Source organism: Sardina pilchardus, chromosome 5 (genome assembly GCF_963854185.1).
Source record: "Sardina pilchardus chromosome 5, fSarPil1.1, whole genome shotgun sequence".
NCBI classification, from domain to species: domain Eukaryota; kingdom Metazoa; phylum Chordata; class Actinopteri; order Clupeiformes; family Clupeidae; genus Sardina; species Sardina pilchardus.
In genome coordinates, this window is record NC_084998.1 from 36,269,035 (window position 1) to 36,289,260 (window position 20,226).

The 20,226-nt window shown below is 40.1% G+C and overlaps 1 protein-coding gene across 1 annotated transcript in view; it reads left to right on the top strand.

Moving 5' to 3' along the window:
* LOC134079716 (protein unc-79 homolog) overlaps positions 1–4,223 on the top strand; it is a 229,186-nt gene extending 224,963 nt beyond the window's left edge. Inside the window, exons 48-50 of the mRNA XM_062535794.1 lie at positions 2,102–2,179; positions 2,601–2,642; positions 3,231–4,223. Of these exons, the coding sequence (XP_062391778.1) occupies positions 2,102–2,179; positions 2,601–2,642; positions 3,231–3,419 (309 nt within the window). The 3' untranslated portion in view covers positions 3,420–4,223. The remainder of the gene's footprint in view (positions 1–2,101; positions 2,180–2,600; positions 2,643–3,230) is intronic.
* The last annotated feature ends 16,003 nt before the right edge of the window (positions 4,224–20,226 follow it).

Sequence of the window (20,226 nt, forward strand, 5' to 3'; positions counted from 1 at the left end):
GTAAAACATCCTCGCATGTGATTTGATAAGCCACTTGCCTGTTATCTTGAATGACGTGCTAGGCTTCTTCAAGCTCTTGCCAAACCCGGTCGGAAGAAGAGTAAAAACATCCTTGCCACCAATAAATGTCTTCAAAACTATTCTCTGTTAATCTTTTAAAGAATGAATACTCGATAGATTCGACAAAACGGTTGAAATAGCAGAGTCAATGTCAGCACAAGACTCCTCGCTGCGTGCCGCCATTGTTATTTGAATCAAACACTCGCTTCGGCGCTCCTGATTGGTTGCTCATTTTTTGATCACTGGCAGGGGTTTGGATTGCCCTTGCGTCCAGACCCTTGTGTGGAGCTCAGCGAATCGCCTGTGGTGGAGCATGGCGGAACTACAAGGGTCTGGCGAGAGTCAGGCTACTGAATGACCACCTCACACACAAAAACACATATTTCCTGAATATATTATGTCCCACCAATGAAATATATCTATTTTACTCTGAAAGACTAGTTCTATAAAATGGAGTAAAATAAATAGGGTAATGTTGAAAAAACAATGTTAAAAAATCTTCAATAATTGTCCAAATCTTTTGTAACAATGTCATTTTCCAACCCTTTATGGGGCAAATAACCATATGTAGTCACTTCCGCACACACTGAAAATTCCCTCCCCCTGCCTCCATTTGGAGTTGTAGAGTCATGTGGTTTTCTCTCAGCCAATTAGGGAAGATCAAGCTATCTTACAAATATTGACATCATAGCATCTGACCAATCAGCAGTGGACTATAGCACCTCAAACACAACCATCTGGCAGAAATCACATATTTTAGGTTTTTGAACCTGGCTCATCCCACAACTATCATAATAGCATCAACATTAAACATTGTAAGTTGATGTAACTCACACATTATTTGGTTGAATAGTTGTGTTAAAGATTGAGATTGTTGTTATTTGCATAGCATTTTTAAAAATGAGCTTATTGTATGGCTAAAAACTAAATGCACTATATTTGTTAATACGCCCTATTCACATAAGTGGCACAAGTGTCCATTTTTACAGATATGCCTGATGTATGTATCTTTTTAAAATATAATTAAATTGCACACAGGTGCTTATTGTTAGTGTGAGAGCTAGTACTGTGTGCATTTATTTTAATGACTCAATACTGGTTAGTGATAAAACACAATTATGAGCAAATATAAGTGGTAATTTAGTGATTATAGTTGTATTTCGGTTTTTATACACTGGTACATAGGAGTATAGCATTCATAGTACTAGGCACCTGTGTATGCCATTTATGTCATTCAATTATATGAGTCCATGTACCAAGTTTGGTTTTGATACATGCAGGGGTTGCTGAGATATAAGCTCACTTTCTGTCTGGCGGCTTCGCAAAAATGGGCAAAATTGGCTGTTACGGGCGAACGGTAAAAGTTCCGAAGAAAAAACTGAAATGGGTTGGTGAGGCATCAGCTGAGGATGCTCTGTGTCAAGTATGGTGTTGATCTGAGATATTTTTTTCAAATTCACCCTGTTTTTTTTTTCCCCCAGATGGGCAAGGACATATATGGTAACTTTATTGACCATGATTTGCTATGCCAAGATGAAAAATAATATATATATATTTTTAATGTCCTGAAACATCCCCCATTAACTTTCTGAAGTTAAAATTTAGAATTTCCAAAGATTTCAATGAGTGCCCTATAAAGGGTTAACTAATTCAAACCCCTTTTCTAAGCTAAAAGGTTAAGCCTAATTTACTTGCTCAGCCAACTGACACAACTGAAATAGTCTCTACTGAAGAATTATTGTCAGGAGGAAGAAAAGTGCTTCTCGATTTAAACAAAGTCTGTATGGTAACAGGAATTGGCTCATTCTACCCAATCCTGGTGCCAGTTAATCTAATTAGTTGTGAAATGTTCCCCCTTTTGTTTCTTTAACAATACAATACACAACTTGTACAGCTGTGTGTTGCCCCACTCCTCCTGTGGTGAAGAACTGTGCATCACACAGTCAACTAAAAACATATGCAATATGCAGCTGGTATGACACAAAAAAAGATCATCCACTTTTCCATAAAATTCTCTAAAATGACTTTAACCAATCTCCAGATGGTGGAGATGGTGTGTCTGCATGTGATCAGCTTGATGGAAGCTCTTCAAGAGTGCAACTCTACCATATTCGTCAAAGTGAGTTTATCTCTGACAAGCTGATTTTATCCATGAGTAAAAGAGTAAAGCTCTTTTCCAAATTGCTTTATCAACCATTGTAATGCATTTTCGTATGTATGTTTTTATTGTTTTTATTTTATTTTCCAAATAATTTCAGTGGAACTGTAATTGAGTTATGGTTAATTGATTTACCTTTACCCAATCAAAACAACACAACTGCACCTTCATTGATATTACCTGAAATAATATTAGTTCATTTATTAATGTTTTCTATAAATGTGTAGCATTTTGGAAAAGAGCTCTTCACATGTATTTTTGCATAACATCACTGCCTCATGTCCAATGATGTATTTTCACTTGGTGATTACATTTTTGTTGTAGTATAGTTTATTTTTGCTGGCCATGCTAAATTTTCTGTTGGTCTTATCTCTTCAATTAGCTTATCCCCATGTGGCTGCCAATGATCCAGTCAAACCTTAAGGTAAAACACCATATTGTTCCAACTATGTGTTTTTTGTATGCTTTATTCATCCCATCTCAATGTGTGACCCAATCTGGCACAGTGACCCAAAATTCAAGATTGAGATTTTGGTATCAACACCATTAGGACACAATATTCTTTAGAATGGTACAGTATCTTGAATTGTTGACAAGATACAGCATTTTGAATTGTGGCTTACCACTGAAAACTGAAAGAAAAATCTGTTTGAAGTTGCAGGTACAGGTAAGATTTGTAAGCTGTAAGCCCACTTGAATAATAACTGTAACCTCTGTGACTACTTGTTTATCTTGACTCTAATTTTGGGAAATTACATTGGAATGCTTTTTGTTTCATACAACCCCAAAAACAAAACAAATATTTTCAATGTTTTTTCAAATAATCAACCTGTGTCTCAAAATTTGAATGTGTGACTTCCAATTTTGCCAGATCGGGTCACATATAATAATGAAAGATGTAGCGAATACAATAATCCTTCCATAAGAAACAGATACCATCCAACTACTTTATACACTAAAAATAATGTGCTGTCAGATCTGTAACAGCTCCCATTTTCGTACCTTTTTCCAGCATTTATCCGCAGGTCTCCACCTGCGTCTACAAGCAATCCAGAATCGGGTTAGCTACCAGTGTATGCAGGGCTTGGGGTCTGGATCGCAGCCCCAAGCTCTTCGCAAGTGGCTCCAATGCACTCAATTCAAAATGGCCCAGGTAGAGATCCAGTCATCTGAGGCTGCCTCCCAGTTCTACCCTATGTGACCGATCCACTGTTGGTATTTGTGAGAGACCAAGTATATGCAATGAAATAAGCATTTCATCGGAGGACCAAGACCATTTATATACAGGATTAGTATGGTCAAGGCAGAACCTGGAAAATTATTCCAGACCTGGAAATGGACTAATAGATGACTGCAAGAGTTTTGATCAATACTGATTATCTGGTTTAAAAGTGTGTTTTGTTAATTGCAAATATTTTATAGGTAAGCTAATTGCTAATTAGCTATGGAGTCCTTTGTTGTAGTATAGCTTAACGACAGCAAAAACTCAATATAACGGTGTAGCCTTCAGGGCTTGTGTATTACCTGTTTGCTTTCATCTTTAAAATTACTGTCCCCTATGGCCACTATAGGTAACTGTATAAGCAAGCTAGCTTGATTACCAGCTTTCACTTCCATCATTTTTGTCATTTTCAAAGGTGTGTCTGTGTACTGTTGACAAATGCTGAGAAGCCTGCAACTTGTTTTTGGACATTTGAGAATGCATATTGTGTCGAGGTTCTAGAAGCTAGGAAACTAGGTAAGAGATTATGATTGTCTTGACGCATTACTGCACACATGTGCAAATGCATCAGAAGTTGGTTTTTCCCTTATATTAACTTAATATTAACATGGACTAATTAAATTAGATATTGTGCCCCCACTTTGATGTTCAAATGAAATCTGGAGTAATATGGTAACGTTAGAGGGTTTTTTTTTTTTTTAATGCAGCAAAACTGCCAATGTGGTAGGCTACCTAACTGCACTAGCATGAAATGACTTATTGCCTGAGTTAGTTAATATTTCTCATGATATATCTAGTTTGTCTTACATTTAACATGAAATTAACATTAAAAAAAAAAAAAACAATGCTTAAATTTGACTGGATTTCTTCGTGTTTTTCCCCATGGACAACTACAAAGCATAGGGGAGTGAGAGAGAAGAGCACAATGTCTGGCTTCTGAATGAGTTAGCTCTTTTGCAAGGCTTTCATCAGATTTGCTTGCCTGCAACAAAAACTCACTGCCTGCACACTACTGTGTAGTCAAGGCAGTCCTTCAATCAGATAGAGGAGATAAAGATATTCATTTCACTTACAGTATGGCAAAAATGACATCAGCTAGCCATAGCAAAACGTAAACTGCCATCATAACATGCCAGGTAAACACTGCCTGTAGTAAGTTTTAGAGAAAAAAATTGTTATTGGTTAAAAGTAGAGATGTTTTAATTGCAATATTTTTGGCCATTTCAGATTTCCAATTTTTCATAGAATTTTTCCCGCCAATACCAATTTTTTTAGCTGATTCCGATTTCATTTCTTCTAACCACTTTACAGCAGGCTTGTGCACAATTCCGAATTTTAGAATTTGCCTCCATTCAATTCATGAATTGGAATTTGAATTGAATTGGCATGACAGGAAGTGGAATTCAATTCATGGCAATTCAAAACAAATTCACATGTCACATAACAGGAAGAATGTGTTGAATCTCACATACATTCAGTTCAGGGAAAATTACATTGGAAATGTCATTGATTACTGTTTTCAATTATAAATTGTGTGTTTGTTGAGATCATATCTGACATTTTGTGAAACTTAATTGTTAAACACTGCAAAAAAGGGTGTCTAAAAACAAGATAAAAACACTAAATCTGAGGTAAAAGGTACTCAAAACAAGTGAAATTTTCTGTCCAAAAGATTTTGTGAATTAAAATAAATAAAAAAAAATCTAGCAATAAGCATGTCTACAGAGGTATTTGGAAACTGTCGTGTCTCCTAGGCCCCACCCATGGAGCACCGAACGCATGCGTGAATTCGCGCCCACTTCGCTGCTTTTGCGTCAGCGCAAATCCGCCAGATGTGAGATGTCCTCTCAAGCAGAGACACCTGCCTTGAAAACCTTGCTTAGGTAGATAAAGAAAGTAACGTAACAGAAACCATATAGTACACTGTTGTCCCGCTAATCAAGTGCGCCAGTTTGAATGAAAGAGAAGGAATGTGCGTAACTGTTGAAGAACGTGTGTGATTAGGCCTACTTGAACAAATAGCTCCGAAAGACTGAAATGAACGCTTGGTGATGATGGAACGTGTGAGATTGAAAGTTGTGAAGACTGGATGAATGACGCTATAAAATTCTTATCCAATAAACGACAGAATGACTGAACACAATGTTATGCTATGAAAGTGCTGACTAATACAACATACCAGAAGTATTACGTTAGATATGGGGTTTTTGGAGAATAATGTGTGAAAATAAAAATGTATGAAAATCCTATTAAATGACTTACGTGCCTTCAATAAAGACATGCCTTTTCTTATCTGATTAAACAAACCACGACAATGTAACCAAATGCAATGAAATACTTATAATCCTGAATGTAACAAATACTCCCTGCGAACGCAAATGTGTACGATGTTTGTACGTAACCAACCAACATGTTTAAGTAGCCTACACTGTTGAATGTAACCAAATACTCTCAATAGAATGCAATATGTATGCTACATCTTAAAGTGTAATGCCTGTTACCAAATGTAAACTGTTTGTGTGTTAAAACCTATAAATGCCGATATTGAATGCATCTTTGTCTCAACTAGAATGTTCTCGTCAACACTGAATGTATGTAAAACTCCGCTTTGTAACCCGGAGATGTGTGCCTTTGACTGTCTAGAATGTTCTGAAGTAAGTTTAGTCTCCATCAAGTTCTGTGAAGAGGGCACCGCCCCAGGAATGTGTAGGGGAGGACCATGGGGTCACGGAAAAATGTGGACTATAAGAAGCAGGTCAACCAAAGATCGGGGCTGCTTCTTCTTCTTTCCTCGTCTTACGTGTTGTGTTACTCTGTAGCTCCTGATAGTTATTATGTGAACTCCGTACGTCGTCGCGAAACCAAGTATGCGGGACTTAGTGCTCCAGTGAACATCGGAACTCCGCATCATCCACCTGCTGCTCGTGGCCTTACACCCGGACAAGGGAGATCACTGAACGAGAATTCATTTAGACTCTTTGCTTTTTTCGACACTATTGGATTAATTTCTTTCGTTTTTCCTTTTTCAACACAAAATGGAATTACGACGACTATTGGATTAATTTCTTACATTTTTCCTTTTTCAACACAAAATGGAATTACTACGTCTATTGGATTAATTTCTTTTGTTTTTCCTTCTCACCACAAAATGGAATTATCTTTTTTCCTACATATTGTAACCAACAAGCTGTATTGTGCCGCATTTTTGCTGTATTTAAAAATGCTGAATTATAAAACTATTTTAATCCAACGTCCGATTCTTTCAGCTTGTATTCTGTTTTGGGATGAGGCTACCACTTCCCAAACAGGATGGTAAAGATAACGTCTCTCTTCTGTGATTCTTTTCTATTCTTTCTGAGTCTTAGTTTAAGCCTTGAAACTAAGCACCTCTCATAAATGACCTGAGTTTCAGCTGTTTACTGAGACCGAATGTTTTACGCGTGAGTTAACTGTCAGGGCCTTGATGTTCCACTGACTTCTTATGTACTAAAAAGCCTGGTTATTCTTTGGGAAGACTTGAGCACCTTCCTCTAGACAGTCCGGGGTTTATCTGTATACATAGAAGTCTTAGGTCATTGACATCACAGAGGTCGGCGCGTAACCTAACCTGACAGTAGGTGCCTGGTATTATAGTTCAGCTATAAGATTCGATTGTGGTGGCCGGGTGTATGTGCAGCCAGCTGAGTGCTTATCGTACAGGCCATCCTTTCAACTCCAGGCAACAACACATGGTGTCAGAAGTGGGATTTAAACGGACTAATAAGGAGCATTATTAGAGGATTGAGCAGAAGCGATTTTTTCTAAGACTCATGCTAATAATTGCCTTTGAGACGCCGTTGGTCGTCCTAGTTTGTGCATGCTGTGAGAAACAGAATAGTCCTCTTCACCATGGGTTAACGTTGTTATTCCTCGACAAACACTACAGAAAGTTGGTGTACCGAGTCCGCTATTGGGAGCGGGTCCCAGTAAGCCGGCATACTGGGAGAGTAGCAGGTGTAGCGTCAGAAAGAAGCTGCACTGGTTGCGTAGATCAGATAAGAGGCTGCACTTGTTGCGTGTGGTGATAAGGCAGAAGGCCATAAAAGCGCCAGAGGACGAGTTACCCTAGACAAGTGGTATATGAAACTTAAAATAGATCTCTAAACAAATATCTTAAGTTTTTGGAGAAGATCTACCCACATCCCCGCCACTTCGTGCTGTGTCGGCGAGTTTATAGTCGGAGAGCTGTGCGTAAAGACGGATGTCAGCGCATTCCAGCTTGAACTTTAACGATGGCAGACTAAGTTGTTTTTTTTTTTGTTCCTACTGCGATAGAGACAAGTCTTGGAGCAGGAGGTACAAGTAGCTAAACAATATCAGACGGCATATGTGGTCTAGCAAGACCCATCGTCAAAAGTGGACGTTTAACAGGTGCCCGGTGCCACAGGAGCATTGCGTTGTGCTGGCGCTTTGTGTTACGGCGCTTTGTGTTACGTTGGTTGTGGCAGAGACATCTCCTGTTTCGGCCTAACTTTATGTGGTTCTCTATCAGTAGACGAGACTTTTCCTACTAAAGGAACACGTAAAAGACTACATGGGTTTAATATATAACCCCTCGGTAACAGTATGCAACAAGTGTCTGATGTGATATTACACTTTTCCTGTGAATCATACTTCATACTTCGTGCCCTGTGTTTACGGTAACGATGCATAGAACGCATCAGGTATGCTACTGATTACTTGCATTAATTGCTACAGTATTAGCCATGCCATTGGCTCTTCAACCTTTCAAACTCAACCTTTCAAACCTTCAACCTTTCAAAAATAATTTGCGGTTAAACCACCAGTCCTCAAACTCCATGGCAGTCTGAGTCTCCCTACTTGCGGTTGAGCTGTGGGGGGTCGCGCCCCTCCAGTGAGCACCGAGATTCAGATAGGCTGAAGACATCACTGGTAGCCTATACATTGCGAGAGCATAGTGCTTACAACTTACCATTCGGTCTCTAATCATGCATTGAATAGTTGATGAGTTCTTAGTTGCGTGCAATAGTAAAGCAATAGGATAAATAAGTGGATAAAAAGTGATTAATAACTTGTATAGTTACATAAAACTTTTGTGCTTCGGTGATGTATTGTGGTGGTGACGCTTCGTGGGTGTCTGGCCAGGACCCATGTTGTTTCGCTGCTATAATGTGTTATCGTCGTTACTTAAGTAAGCAAAATAAGAAATAACTCAAACTCCCGACTGCCTTGTCCTTAAGACAACAATAAAGAGTTTTCGTACCTTGAACTAAAGTTTCTAAAACTCATTTCAGTGGTTTACCAACGCGTAGAAGGGTTAATGGCATTTCTGCATTCCCTACATCCCGTTTACCAGCTCAGGTAGCGAATCTGTAGTCCGACAGAATGAGACATGAAACTGGGTAATCAAAGAACGTGCGCGCAATAGATGAAAGTGCTTTAGTGTTGGTTTCGTAGCCTAATTGGATATAGTATGATTTTGAATGGTTTATAGATCATCTAAATGAATTCTGACTCCGTCGTGTTTATACGTAACTTGTAACAGTTCCTGCAGAGGGATAGCCCACTCTGTAGGTTTGGGAATCCATGGCTGCGTGAAGAAGCAGTATTTGATTTGCCATAGGTGATCGGAATGAAAAGTTGTCCGAAGTGCTTTGGTGTTGCCTTATGCGGTAAACAACCTCGTTTACATATCCTCCCATTTGTTTTAAAAGTTATTAGAAATGTAGTATTGTGACTCTGGCTACTTAACAGGACGTAGGACACGGCCGCAGCTATCATGCAAAGTGGATAGACTCTCGGAGATTACGATCTGTCACACCCGTCTGTGACACAAGCTGAAGAAGCAAGGACGATGAGAGACAGTTCAACATAGCGAGTAAAATACTTTTGAAAACAAAACAAAAATAAAAAGACTATGTTTTGAACCTCGTGCGTCGCATAGACGGAGAGAGACGACTGTTAATTAAACCAGAGGAAAGTGTAAGTGCCACGTCTTAAGTTAATAGCCTGTTTCAATGTAATACTGTGGTCAGTGAAGGGAGAAAAAGGCTTCGGTTACATATAGCCTACGTAAACTATTGAAAGTACGAATCAAAGGTAGCCTAATTGTTTCGTTTGCAACTAATCCACCAAGATGCGTCTTTGATTTCATTCATGTATGGTAACCTGTCTAGCTGAAAGTTTGCAGAATGGATAAATTGATTGTTACGTGCAGTTGCCACTACTAGGCCTACTAGATTATGTTTGCCGGATCATCGGGCTTTCGTTTTTCATTTTTGGACATTAAGCAAACATTAGATTGAAATGATTCTTATGTGGAAAGCACAATGTTTATTGGGTTTTGGAGTAGGCTAGATAAGGAGATGTTTGCGAACCGTACCCACTGCTCATTAGTGGGCGCAGGGGTTCCGCTCTAGACAGTCTTCGAGACAAATCTTTAGAATATTAGTTTACATAGAATGGTAATCTTTATATTCGACATGTTTCACATCAGCCCATGACTATATGTTGTGCTATGAAGCAAAGGTGCGGGAAGATGCGTTGATGTTGTGTATTCTTTTTACTAATCGTGATTTTGTCCAACATAACCATATTGTATTCGGAGTTTGTGAGTATTTGACCATTGTTGTAGAGAACGGCGCCACTTCTTGGAAGTTTGACATTCCGACGATGTGCCAGGTGCAACCAAAAAGGCCATTAATTGTGAATTGACATGGGAAGCTTCTCGAGCTCACGATCCCAAGGTGTTCTGTTTTTTCCCAGCTAACAATTTCTGGTTAGGAGAACGTTTTTAGAACGTTTTTTTCCTGGTTAGGAAAACGTTGCCTGAAAGTTGCGAAAGTTGCCACAAGGTTCCCCAGGAAAGTTTTCTTGACGAAAATACTACGTTTTTTTCTGGTTGTTTATTTTGGTTAGCAGAACGTTCTCCTACCCTTTAGGGAACTTTACTATATTTGGTTGCATTAACGTTCCCCTAACCTCCCAGCAACAAAGTGTAAAGGGGGAAAAATATGTAGAATTATCGTGACATCGAGGTATGGCTCCGCTATACCCTTGACGTCTGCGTTGACAGCCTGTCTGTAAGCTGGGGAAGCCAATGTCTCTGATGATTAAGGCAATGACAATATACCACACATATGTTTACTCACTTACCATTAGCTGCTTGTTGAACTGCGACGAATACGGCTCGTTACCACGTACTTGTGTCAGCTAAGTACTTAAATGCGGTTAGGTCTAATACTTTCTTGTCTACGGTGTCTTTTCCTATAATAAACGATTAGTCAGATCAAAACATAAGCAGAGCAGGCGCTAGCCTAACACACTGTTTCAACATTAAAAACTGGCTGTTTTTATTGCATCGTATGCCATTAAAAGTCCTCGGTTCAGAATTATGATGGCTTTTGGTTTATTTTGTTTTAAATTGGGACTGGGAATTGTGGGATAGGCTGAGTGAACAGCACAGTAAGGCTATAACTTGGACGTGTGTTAATATAAAACAATTCTCCCCCGGGAACATTGTGCTGTTAGATGCAGTCTCAACGTTTGAGAAAGAATTCATTGGAGTCCTCATCATATTTTCATAACAAATAAAGCTTTAAAAACATGAATGCATTTAAGGTGCCACTCTAATCGATTATGGATTAATCCAACACTATTCGTCAGATTAGTTAGCATGAAATCGTTGTGTGCCTGCCTGGGACTATGGCTAGCTAGCTCTTCCACCCGGTTTACCCTGTACAGTGTTTTTTAAAAGCCTGTTGGATTTAATGGAACAAGTGCATGGAGAACGATGTGAAGAATGTGATCGATACCATACAGCCAGTAGCCTACGTGAGTAACTTTATCTCTGTGTTATCCAAATGTTAAAGTTAGCGAGGTTGAGTCTGCTAAAACACCAACACCCCAGAACTCACGGAGATGGAAGTTTCTCAACCTAGCTTCGCTGGCCCCTTTAGCTGACGGGCTGGCTCTGGTCGGCCGAATATCAATCCAACAGAGGGGGGAAGAATAGAATAGGGCTATATGTCGATTTTGCAACAAATTATTCCGACTTTGCAGTGTGGCTGCTGGCCGTGTTCAATTGGAAACTCATAGAAACTCTGGGGCGATTTTCATCAATCAACCCCACGCACATAACCAGAGAATACCGATATGGTTATACAAATAAGATACCTAAAAACAACTAAGTAGCAACGTTGTGTGAAAAGAGAAATGCAACCAGAATATAACGTTTTTTTCTTTAGTTGTAATAACGTTCGGGAAACTTTGATAACCTGGAGCTAACGTTCTCTCCAGGGTATTAGAAGGTTACTGATAAACTAACCACAGGAGAACCAGCGGCTATTTGCTTGCTGGGATTCAACCAGAATATAACGTTTTTTTCTTTAGTTGTAAAAACGTTAGGGGAACGTTATTTGTTTTGACAACCTGGAGATAACGTTCTCTAAACGTTATTAGTAGGTTGCTGAAAAACGAACCATAGGGGAACCAAAAGCTAACGTTAGTGAAAGTTAGCAGAACGTTAATTGTTTGCTGGGTTGTCGCCTGTCTAATCAGGACAGAGTCGGATTTATGACCCTTGGTGGGGGTAGCGGAGTTTCCAACGTTTTGGAATTTTCCCAACATTTGTGCGAAGTGGAATTTCCCAACATTTTCCTGACAGTTAGGCTATCTCTGGGAAAGATATTTTTCTGTAGGTTAATTTCTGTTTCGGGCAGAGGACGATGCTATTGCCAGATTCACCGTTGTTACTTGGGTAAATATTACATTTTGGAAGTCTTTAGCCTTCACTACAAGGACTTGTCCTTTGATACATGTCTGAGTGTTTTTCCTTGAGGACCCTCCGACGACCCTGATAGTGATTTCCAGACGTTTACCATCACATGAGTTTTGTGAGGTAGAGTTCGAATGAATCCCCCAAAGTCCAGTAGCTGATCTTCTCAAAAGGCTGAATTTGAATTCCTTATCAAGTAAAAAGATCAACTAATTGTGCTGTTAAGTGCGCATTAGGATATCACACCTCGTTCTCATTAGATGGTTTCCCTAGGCTTTTTGGAGTTTGTAGATAGAAGTTCATCGTTGAGTAGGCATATGTGTTATAACAACGTACTACGTTAATTGGAGGTTGCCAATGTGAATGGTAACTGTTTAGATATTTGGGGCTTTACTTCTCAAGTCTATTTCATCGGTCCGTAGTAAATCTTGCGCAGGATCCTCGTTAGTAGGTTGCTTCAGTCAATAGGTACAATCTCAGAGGAGCGTTGGCCATTTCAAACATTGTTGTTAAAATAGTTAGATTGCATATATTGGATATTGTAACATTGCTTTACAAATCATTTTTGACTTATAGTGACTTAATTGGGTAATTATCCTCTGAATGACCATGATTGGTAAAAACGTCAGCGATGCATATTGGAGTTACTTTACAACCATCTCGGCAGCCCTCTAGAGGCTTGGGTAGAGGAGCCTTGGAAGCAGTGATGCGTGACGGAAACCAACTCTGTGGAGTTGTGGGGATCTGATCAGATAATGGCTCTCAGTCAGTAGACCACGGACTTGTATAATATCCTTTTCAAGTTTCATACTATTACCCTTATTGTAGAAATAAGTGACGTTAAATGGTTCGATGGAAAACTGTTGGGTAAGGTAAAAAAACGAAGAGTTGGAGGCCCTGCTGATAGTCTTCCGTGAACCGTCCTGTTGAGACTCATTTTATGCGATTTGATACAATTCAAAGACCACTGGGCTAGACCAAGGCAAACTTTGACACGTAGGCCTACTATAGGTTTTAATAGTTCCATATCACTCGGTAATATCATGCATATAACATTCGATGAAGAACAAGTTACGTGAGAAGTCCGGTAAGGTTAGGGCATTGTGCTGTTATGATATTGATGAGCAAGATGAGCCTCTTTAGTTATTGATAACTTATGCAGAGGAAACGAAATTTCATGTGGAGAATGTCACACTTGGGCAATTGGCAGTACAATACTAATGTTGTTACAGTTCAATGTGAGATGGAGACTGTTGTCATGTTTTTCTGTCCATAGCCTATGACATTTTATCTCGAAAGTCCCGATAACCTCGTCCCTTCTGGAATTGGTTCACGCTGAATGGTATTGCATTGAGAGATTTCTGTCCGCACCTATAGGCGCGCCCGCAAGTTGACATGTTATCTATTGCGCGTAAAGTAGACAATAATAGGATAATTATGCTTCAAAGTGACGTTGTCAAGAAAACAGTTGTATGTGTCCAAATAAGCAATCTATTGAAGATTTGAGCTACAGCGTCTGATTAAGAAACAACTTTTTGTGAGATTCCTGATTCTGTAAGAATCCCGCGACATGACTCGGTATAGCGGACAGTGTGGCAGAAATGGACTATTATATCATTGGTTTAACTTACAGACTTTCTCAGTTTTTACGTGCGCGTTCAGAAACAGATGCACACGCGTCTTGGACACTTGTTGCTTTGGCTTTGTTAACATGAAGATAAACTTACCGATTGTGTATTAATTGGACACAGTTTGTGTGTTGCTCGGTTATCCTTAGCAGTTGTTAATGTTACAAAAGTCATATGGATGTATTTGAATTTACAGGTTTTGCCTAAGTTACCACACCGCAGTGTGAAGAGGGAAATCAGTTACGCATATTTGCGCTGGAAGAAGTGAAATTGGTTTTCTGGATTTGCAATGCGCGAGGCTCTCAGAAACGTAGAGTAAACTTAAACGTAAGTTACTCCGTACAGAATCATCTTAGCTACCTCAAACTTGTGGATGTATATTCGGTGACAGAAATAGAAATGGTCTTAATGGGTTTATTTGGATTTCAGCTGTAGTAATAATGTTAAAATGCTTTTTACGAGGGACAACATGTATTTCCATTGCAAAGTTCTCAATGCGGGATAGTGTGAAGACACCCACACAGCTGGATGTTTCCCAGTGGGAGATAACGTTAATGGTTTATTGTTAGAGGGTGTTAGGATGCATGCAGATGCTAACCAAAATCAATCAGTCCATTCCTAGACGCATTTAGGGAATGTCCTATTTAGGGGAATTTGTATTTTACGTTTTATCTTGGATATTTTTAAACCCAGTAAACTTAAAGACATTATGTAGAAGTGAACGCAAACAGACATGATGGTCCTGCAGATGACCCCGACGCAGAGTGGGTAAGTAGAACTGGTAGGGGAGGAGCCTCCCATGTAGGTACGATGTAGGTACGAAGTAAGACAGTTAGATGTCTTTAGACCTTTCATGACAAAGCATCTCTCTCAACCATCTCTTATTATGGTCCTGAAAGCTTACGAAGTGTTTAGCAACAGTGAGGACTCACTTCTATGGGCAAGCAGTTCCGTAATTGGGTCTATACGTAAGTTTTTGTTCATTATACTTAGTTAAGGTAAATGTTGTGCCACAGTATTTAACTTTCTCAACGTTATTGAAGGCCTTATAGATGTGGTAGGCCAGAATATAGAAAATCCGACATTTCTGAACATTTGAGAAATGCCAATAATTTCCCCAGTGTTAAATGATAAAGAAATATGTATTCCAAATTCTTTGTCCATTATGGAACTAGTCACCATCAAGATCGTTCTAACCATGTTAAAGTTATGTTGTCGACATTTTTGTGATATTATTTGCCGCAACGTAGAACGACCCTGTGCGTAAAAGCTTTGGGTCTCTGCCCAAGTTAGAATAGAATAGAATATATACTTTTTTGATCCCGTGAGGGAAATTCAGTTCTCTGCATTTAACCCAATTTAACCGAATTAGTGAACACACAGCACACAGTGAACACACAGTGAGGTGAATCACACAACCCAGAGCAGTGAGCTGCCTGCCCAACCAGCGGCGCTCGGGGAGCAGTGAGGGGTTAGGTGCCTTGCTCAAGGGCACTTCAGCCGTGGTGGACTGGTCGGGGATCGAACCGGCAACCTTCCGGCTATAAGCCCGATGCGCTAACCAGTACACCACGGCAACCTTCCGGTTATAAGCCCGATGCGCTAACCAGTACACCACGGCACCACGGCACGGTTGCGCTTGGACTTTACTTTTCGGACAAACTCTTATCTCCGGAGGCATAGGCCTTTTCCAACTTCTGCTTATTCCGTGAGTAGTACAATTGACAGATATGATAATTTCATTATTCTAAAAGCAGTGTAGGCTGCCCATTTCGTATGCATGGTTTTAACAATTTGCCACTTATGATCTTAATCCGCATGTCATTGCGAAAACTAACCATTGATTATACCTTGTGCTATGTTGCTGTGCCAGTTCACACATGGGTGAGTATCGTAGGATCATTTATGCTACTGATTTTGCATGGTCATTTCTTGATGGACTATATGCTAACTTTAAATACAACGAAATATTTCCTCTAGGCCTACTACTTATGTTGTGTCTTTGTGAAGACTGATATATAACAATAAGTCCGTTTTCCATCTGACTGAATGGGCTACCCTCGACTAACTTTGTTGGACTAATATTGTGTGATTTTAACATTCCCGGTATGTACTGTAGCTTCACCTTTTCTGATGGCCTGTTTGGAAATGTACTTGTTTATGGCCATGCATGTTATTCCTCCCTATACATTATGCAATGTTGAATATATTCTGTGATACACGCAGAGCGGGAGAGGAAGTTTGAATGTTGCGCGGGATGATTTGAATCGTTCCCTTTTCTGCATCCACCAACATGTTAACCTATAGAGTCTTAATAGTATCCTGCACATAGTCGTGTGGTCACTCCGCATATTCAAGCATCACACAAATCTTTGAAAAAGCCTCGCATGTATGGCAATGGGGCGCTGGGTAAATCTTTGTTTATTTCTTAATGTAGTCCAAACCGAATGGAGGAGAACAGCCTCAAATGTGGCTCAAGCTCCACCTCAACAAATCACGGAATATCAAGCCATATCGGATTGGGTTCTGTTGAAGCTCACCTTGGCCCCAAGCTCGAGTGCTGCGACGCGAGAGGTGACCGAAAGACGGTAGTATTGTTAATTTTGCTCCAGGCTAAAATTATACCCTTTCGTGTGGAACATATCTCTCCGCTAGGCCTGAGTGGTGGGCAAGGGACTACTACACAACCCTCTGATCCCATGGCTTTAGATAGTGTGTATCCTGATAGTATGTTTGATTTGATAAACACGTTAGTTTTATGCTTGTGGACTCTGTCCCCATATCTCAATGCTTTAGCCTACCGTTATCCAGTGACCCATGTCGTTTTGATGTGTTTTTATGATATTCAAACTTGAGCCCTTTGGGCTTCTTTGCAATACATATTGACTTGAATCCCCTGTGCGTCCTTTGCTCCAAGTAGGGGGTGTCGTGTCTCCTAGGCCCCACCCATGGAGCACCGAACGCATGCGTGAATTCGCGCCCACTTCGCTGCTTTTGCGTCAGCGCAAATCCGCCAGATGTGAGATGTCCTCTCAAGCAGAGACACCTGCCTTGAAAACCTTGCTTAGGTAGATAAAGAAAGTAACGTAACAGAAACCATATAGTACACTGTTGTCCCGCTAATCAAGTGCGCCAGTTTGAATGAAAGAGAAGGAATGTGCGTAACTGTTGAAGAACGTGTGTGATTAGGCCTACTTGAACAAAAAGCTCCGAAAGACTGAAATGAACGCTTGGTGATGATGGAACGTGTGAGATTGAAAGTTGTGAAGACTGGATGAATGACGCTATAAAATTCTTATCCAATAAACGACAGAATGACTGAACACAATGTTATGCTATGAAAGTGCTGACTAATACAACATACCAGAAGTATTACGTTAGATATGGGGTTTTTGGAGAATAATGTGTGAAAATAAAAATGTATGAAAATCCTATTAAATGACTTACGTGCCTTCAATAAAGACATGCCTTTTCTTATCTGATTAAACAAACCACGACAATGTAACCAAATGCAATGAAATACTTATAATCCTGAATGTAACAAATTTACTCCCTGCGAACGCAAATGTGTACGATGTTTGTACGTAACCAACCAACATGTTTAAGTAGCCTACACTGTTGAATGTAACCAAATACTCTCAATAGAATGCAATATGTATGCTACATCTTAAAGTGTAATGCCTGTTACCAAATGTAAACTGTTTGTGTGTTAAAACCTATATGCCGATATTGAATGCATCTTTGTCTCAACTAGAATGTTCTCGTCAACACTGAATGTATGTAAAACTCCGCTTTGTAACCCGGAGATGTGTGCCTTTGACTGTCTAGAATGTTCTGAAGTAAGTTTAGTCTCCATCAAGTTCTGTGAAGAGGGCACCGCCCCAGGAATGTGTAGGGGAGGACCATGGGGTCACGGAAAAATGTGGACTATAAAGCTACGTTTCGACCGAGTAGTACGGTACAGTTCGGTTCAGTACATTAGGTTTTGGTACGGAACGTTTTGGTACAGTTCGGTCCGCTTTGTGTACCCACTGCAAAAGGCACTACTGTATGACAGGCGGGATACCAATTGTTCCGTCAGCTGATTTTCGCGCTAATGATGTCGTCGCGTGACATCATTAGCGCGAAAATCAAATCCGTGGCCTGACAGTCAGCTGAGACAAGAAGACAGCTGATAGGCATACACGATAAAAACGATGGAGGAATTTGTGGAGGAATTTGTCGTCTACTTCCTTCTTGGAGTGTGGCTGTTTATTACAGCAAGAAGGCAATTGTTGTTTAAGACAAGGCTGCAGGCTGCTAAGACCAACACAGCAGAAAAACAGAGAAAAGTTTGGGAGACGCTACAAAGTTGGCACGAAATGGACAACCTCGCAGCAGCAAGGCGAACACGACGGCGCAGGAGGGTGAGTTTTCGTATATGTGTTGTCTTCTCTTTTTATATGTCAGCTACATAATGACGTTATAACTTTGAGATTGTAAGGTCGTTTTAAGAATTTAGTCTACTGTTCAAATGTTACCGTCATAGGCTACAACATGTCAATAATGTAGCCTAGCCTTGTAGTATAGCCAGGGGTTTTCAATTGCCATGGTAGCGACGCATTGAGTGTTGTATCGGGAAGCTCTGTTAAAAATGATGCCCCCCGACCTTGTTTTGAATCGAGTCATAAAAATAGTTCATTATAGCCTACGTTAAGCCACGTCCCCTTCAAACACAGTTATTCACTTAATCTGAAGTCTACATGATAGCCTATGCAGTATAATTAACAATTATTCTATCATAATTCAATTTTCTGGACGATAGAATATCAACAATCTGAGGCAGAGACTGAAGTAGGCCTAATATGCCTAGGCCTTTGGCTAGTGTCACAAAATCATCATAACTAATGTAGCCGATGCTTGCTATTTCTGTTTTCCAGACAATTCATTTGCTACAAAAACAGCGTCAGAGACCAACTGTTTGGGCTTTCAGTCGGGCCAATGAGTGGTGGGATGTGATTGTTCCTGCATTTACACACACACAGTGGGTGCACAACTTTAGGATGTCTGAAGATTCGTTTTTATACCTCTGTTCAAAGCTGCGTCCAATGATGGAGAAGATGGACACAAACTTCAGACTGTGTGTTCCGCTCAAGAAAAGGGTTGCTATTGCGCTGTGGAAACTGGCAACCAACAGTGAATACAGAAGCATAGGGCATCTCTTTGGGGTCAGTAAGACAACAGTATGTCGTTGTGTACAGGAATTTTGTAAGGCTGTCTGTACACTGCTGGCTCCAGAGCAGATTTCTTTTCCGGACCAAGAAAAACTTAAAGACATGGCTGCCTACTTTGAGAACAGGTGGGGGCTTCCACAGTGTGTTGGAGCCATTGATGGTTCCCACATACCCATCATAGCTCCACGAGACTACCACTGTGACTATTTCAATAGAAAAGGGTGGCATTCGATAATTCTGCAGGGAGTCGTGGATGGAAAGGGACTCTTCTGGAATGTGTATACAGGAATGGCTGGGAGTTTGCATGATGCCCGGGTTTTAAGACTGTCCACATTATGGGAGTTAGTTGAACGCGGAAGTCTTTACCCAGCTTACACCAGGGATGTTGGTGGGGTGAATATGGGATATTATGTGTTAGGAGACTCTGCCTATCCTTTACAGTCTTGGCTCCTGAAACCATTCATCGACAATGGACGACTGACAGCAGAACAGAACACCTATAACAAGAAGATGTGCAGGGCACGGGTCGTAGTCGAAAATGCTTTCGGGAGACTGAAAGGTAGGTGGCGCTGCCTTATGAAAAGGAATGATGGCGACATTGAACTGGTGAAGTCCATGGTGTTGACTTGTTGTGCCCTGCACAATCTTTGTGAAAGACATGGAGAAGACTACCAGCAGGAATGGGATGCTCCTGTTGCAGCAGTTGTTGCAGAACAGCCTGCATTAGCCCTGGGACAGGGTGCAGTGGAAGAAGGCAGGGATGTGCGTGAGGGTTTAATGAGACATTTGAACAGTTAAATCTTTTTTTATCTTTATATTTATATATTTTATCTTTATATATTTAAGTGTGTGTGATTATTTACATAAACACCATTTCTTTTATCAGTAAGTGAGTGTCTTGTTAAATGTTACTGTATGTATACAAACAGATGTAAATAGATATAAGTAGATTCCTTTTACTCTGATCTTACCATGCATAAGCATATTTGACAGACATGTATTATCCCTCTAATGTCAGATAGGACAACAGTTTTTACAGGTATTACTTTTTCCAATATAAATTAGTGTAGTTTGATGGGTTTTCAAGTTAAATATCTATTATCCATCAAAGCTATCTGAAATACACTTTAATACTTACACTTTAACTAGTAAGCATCTTTGTAGTAGTG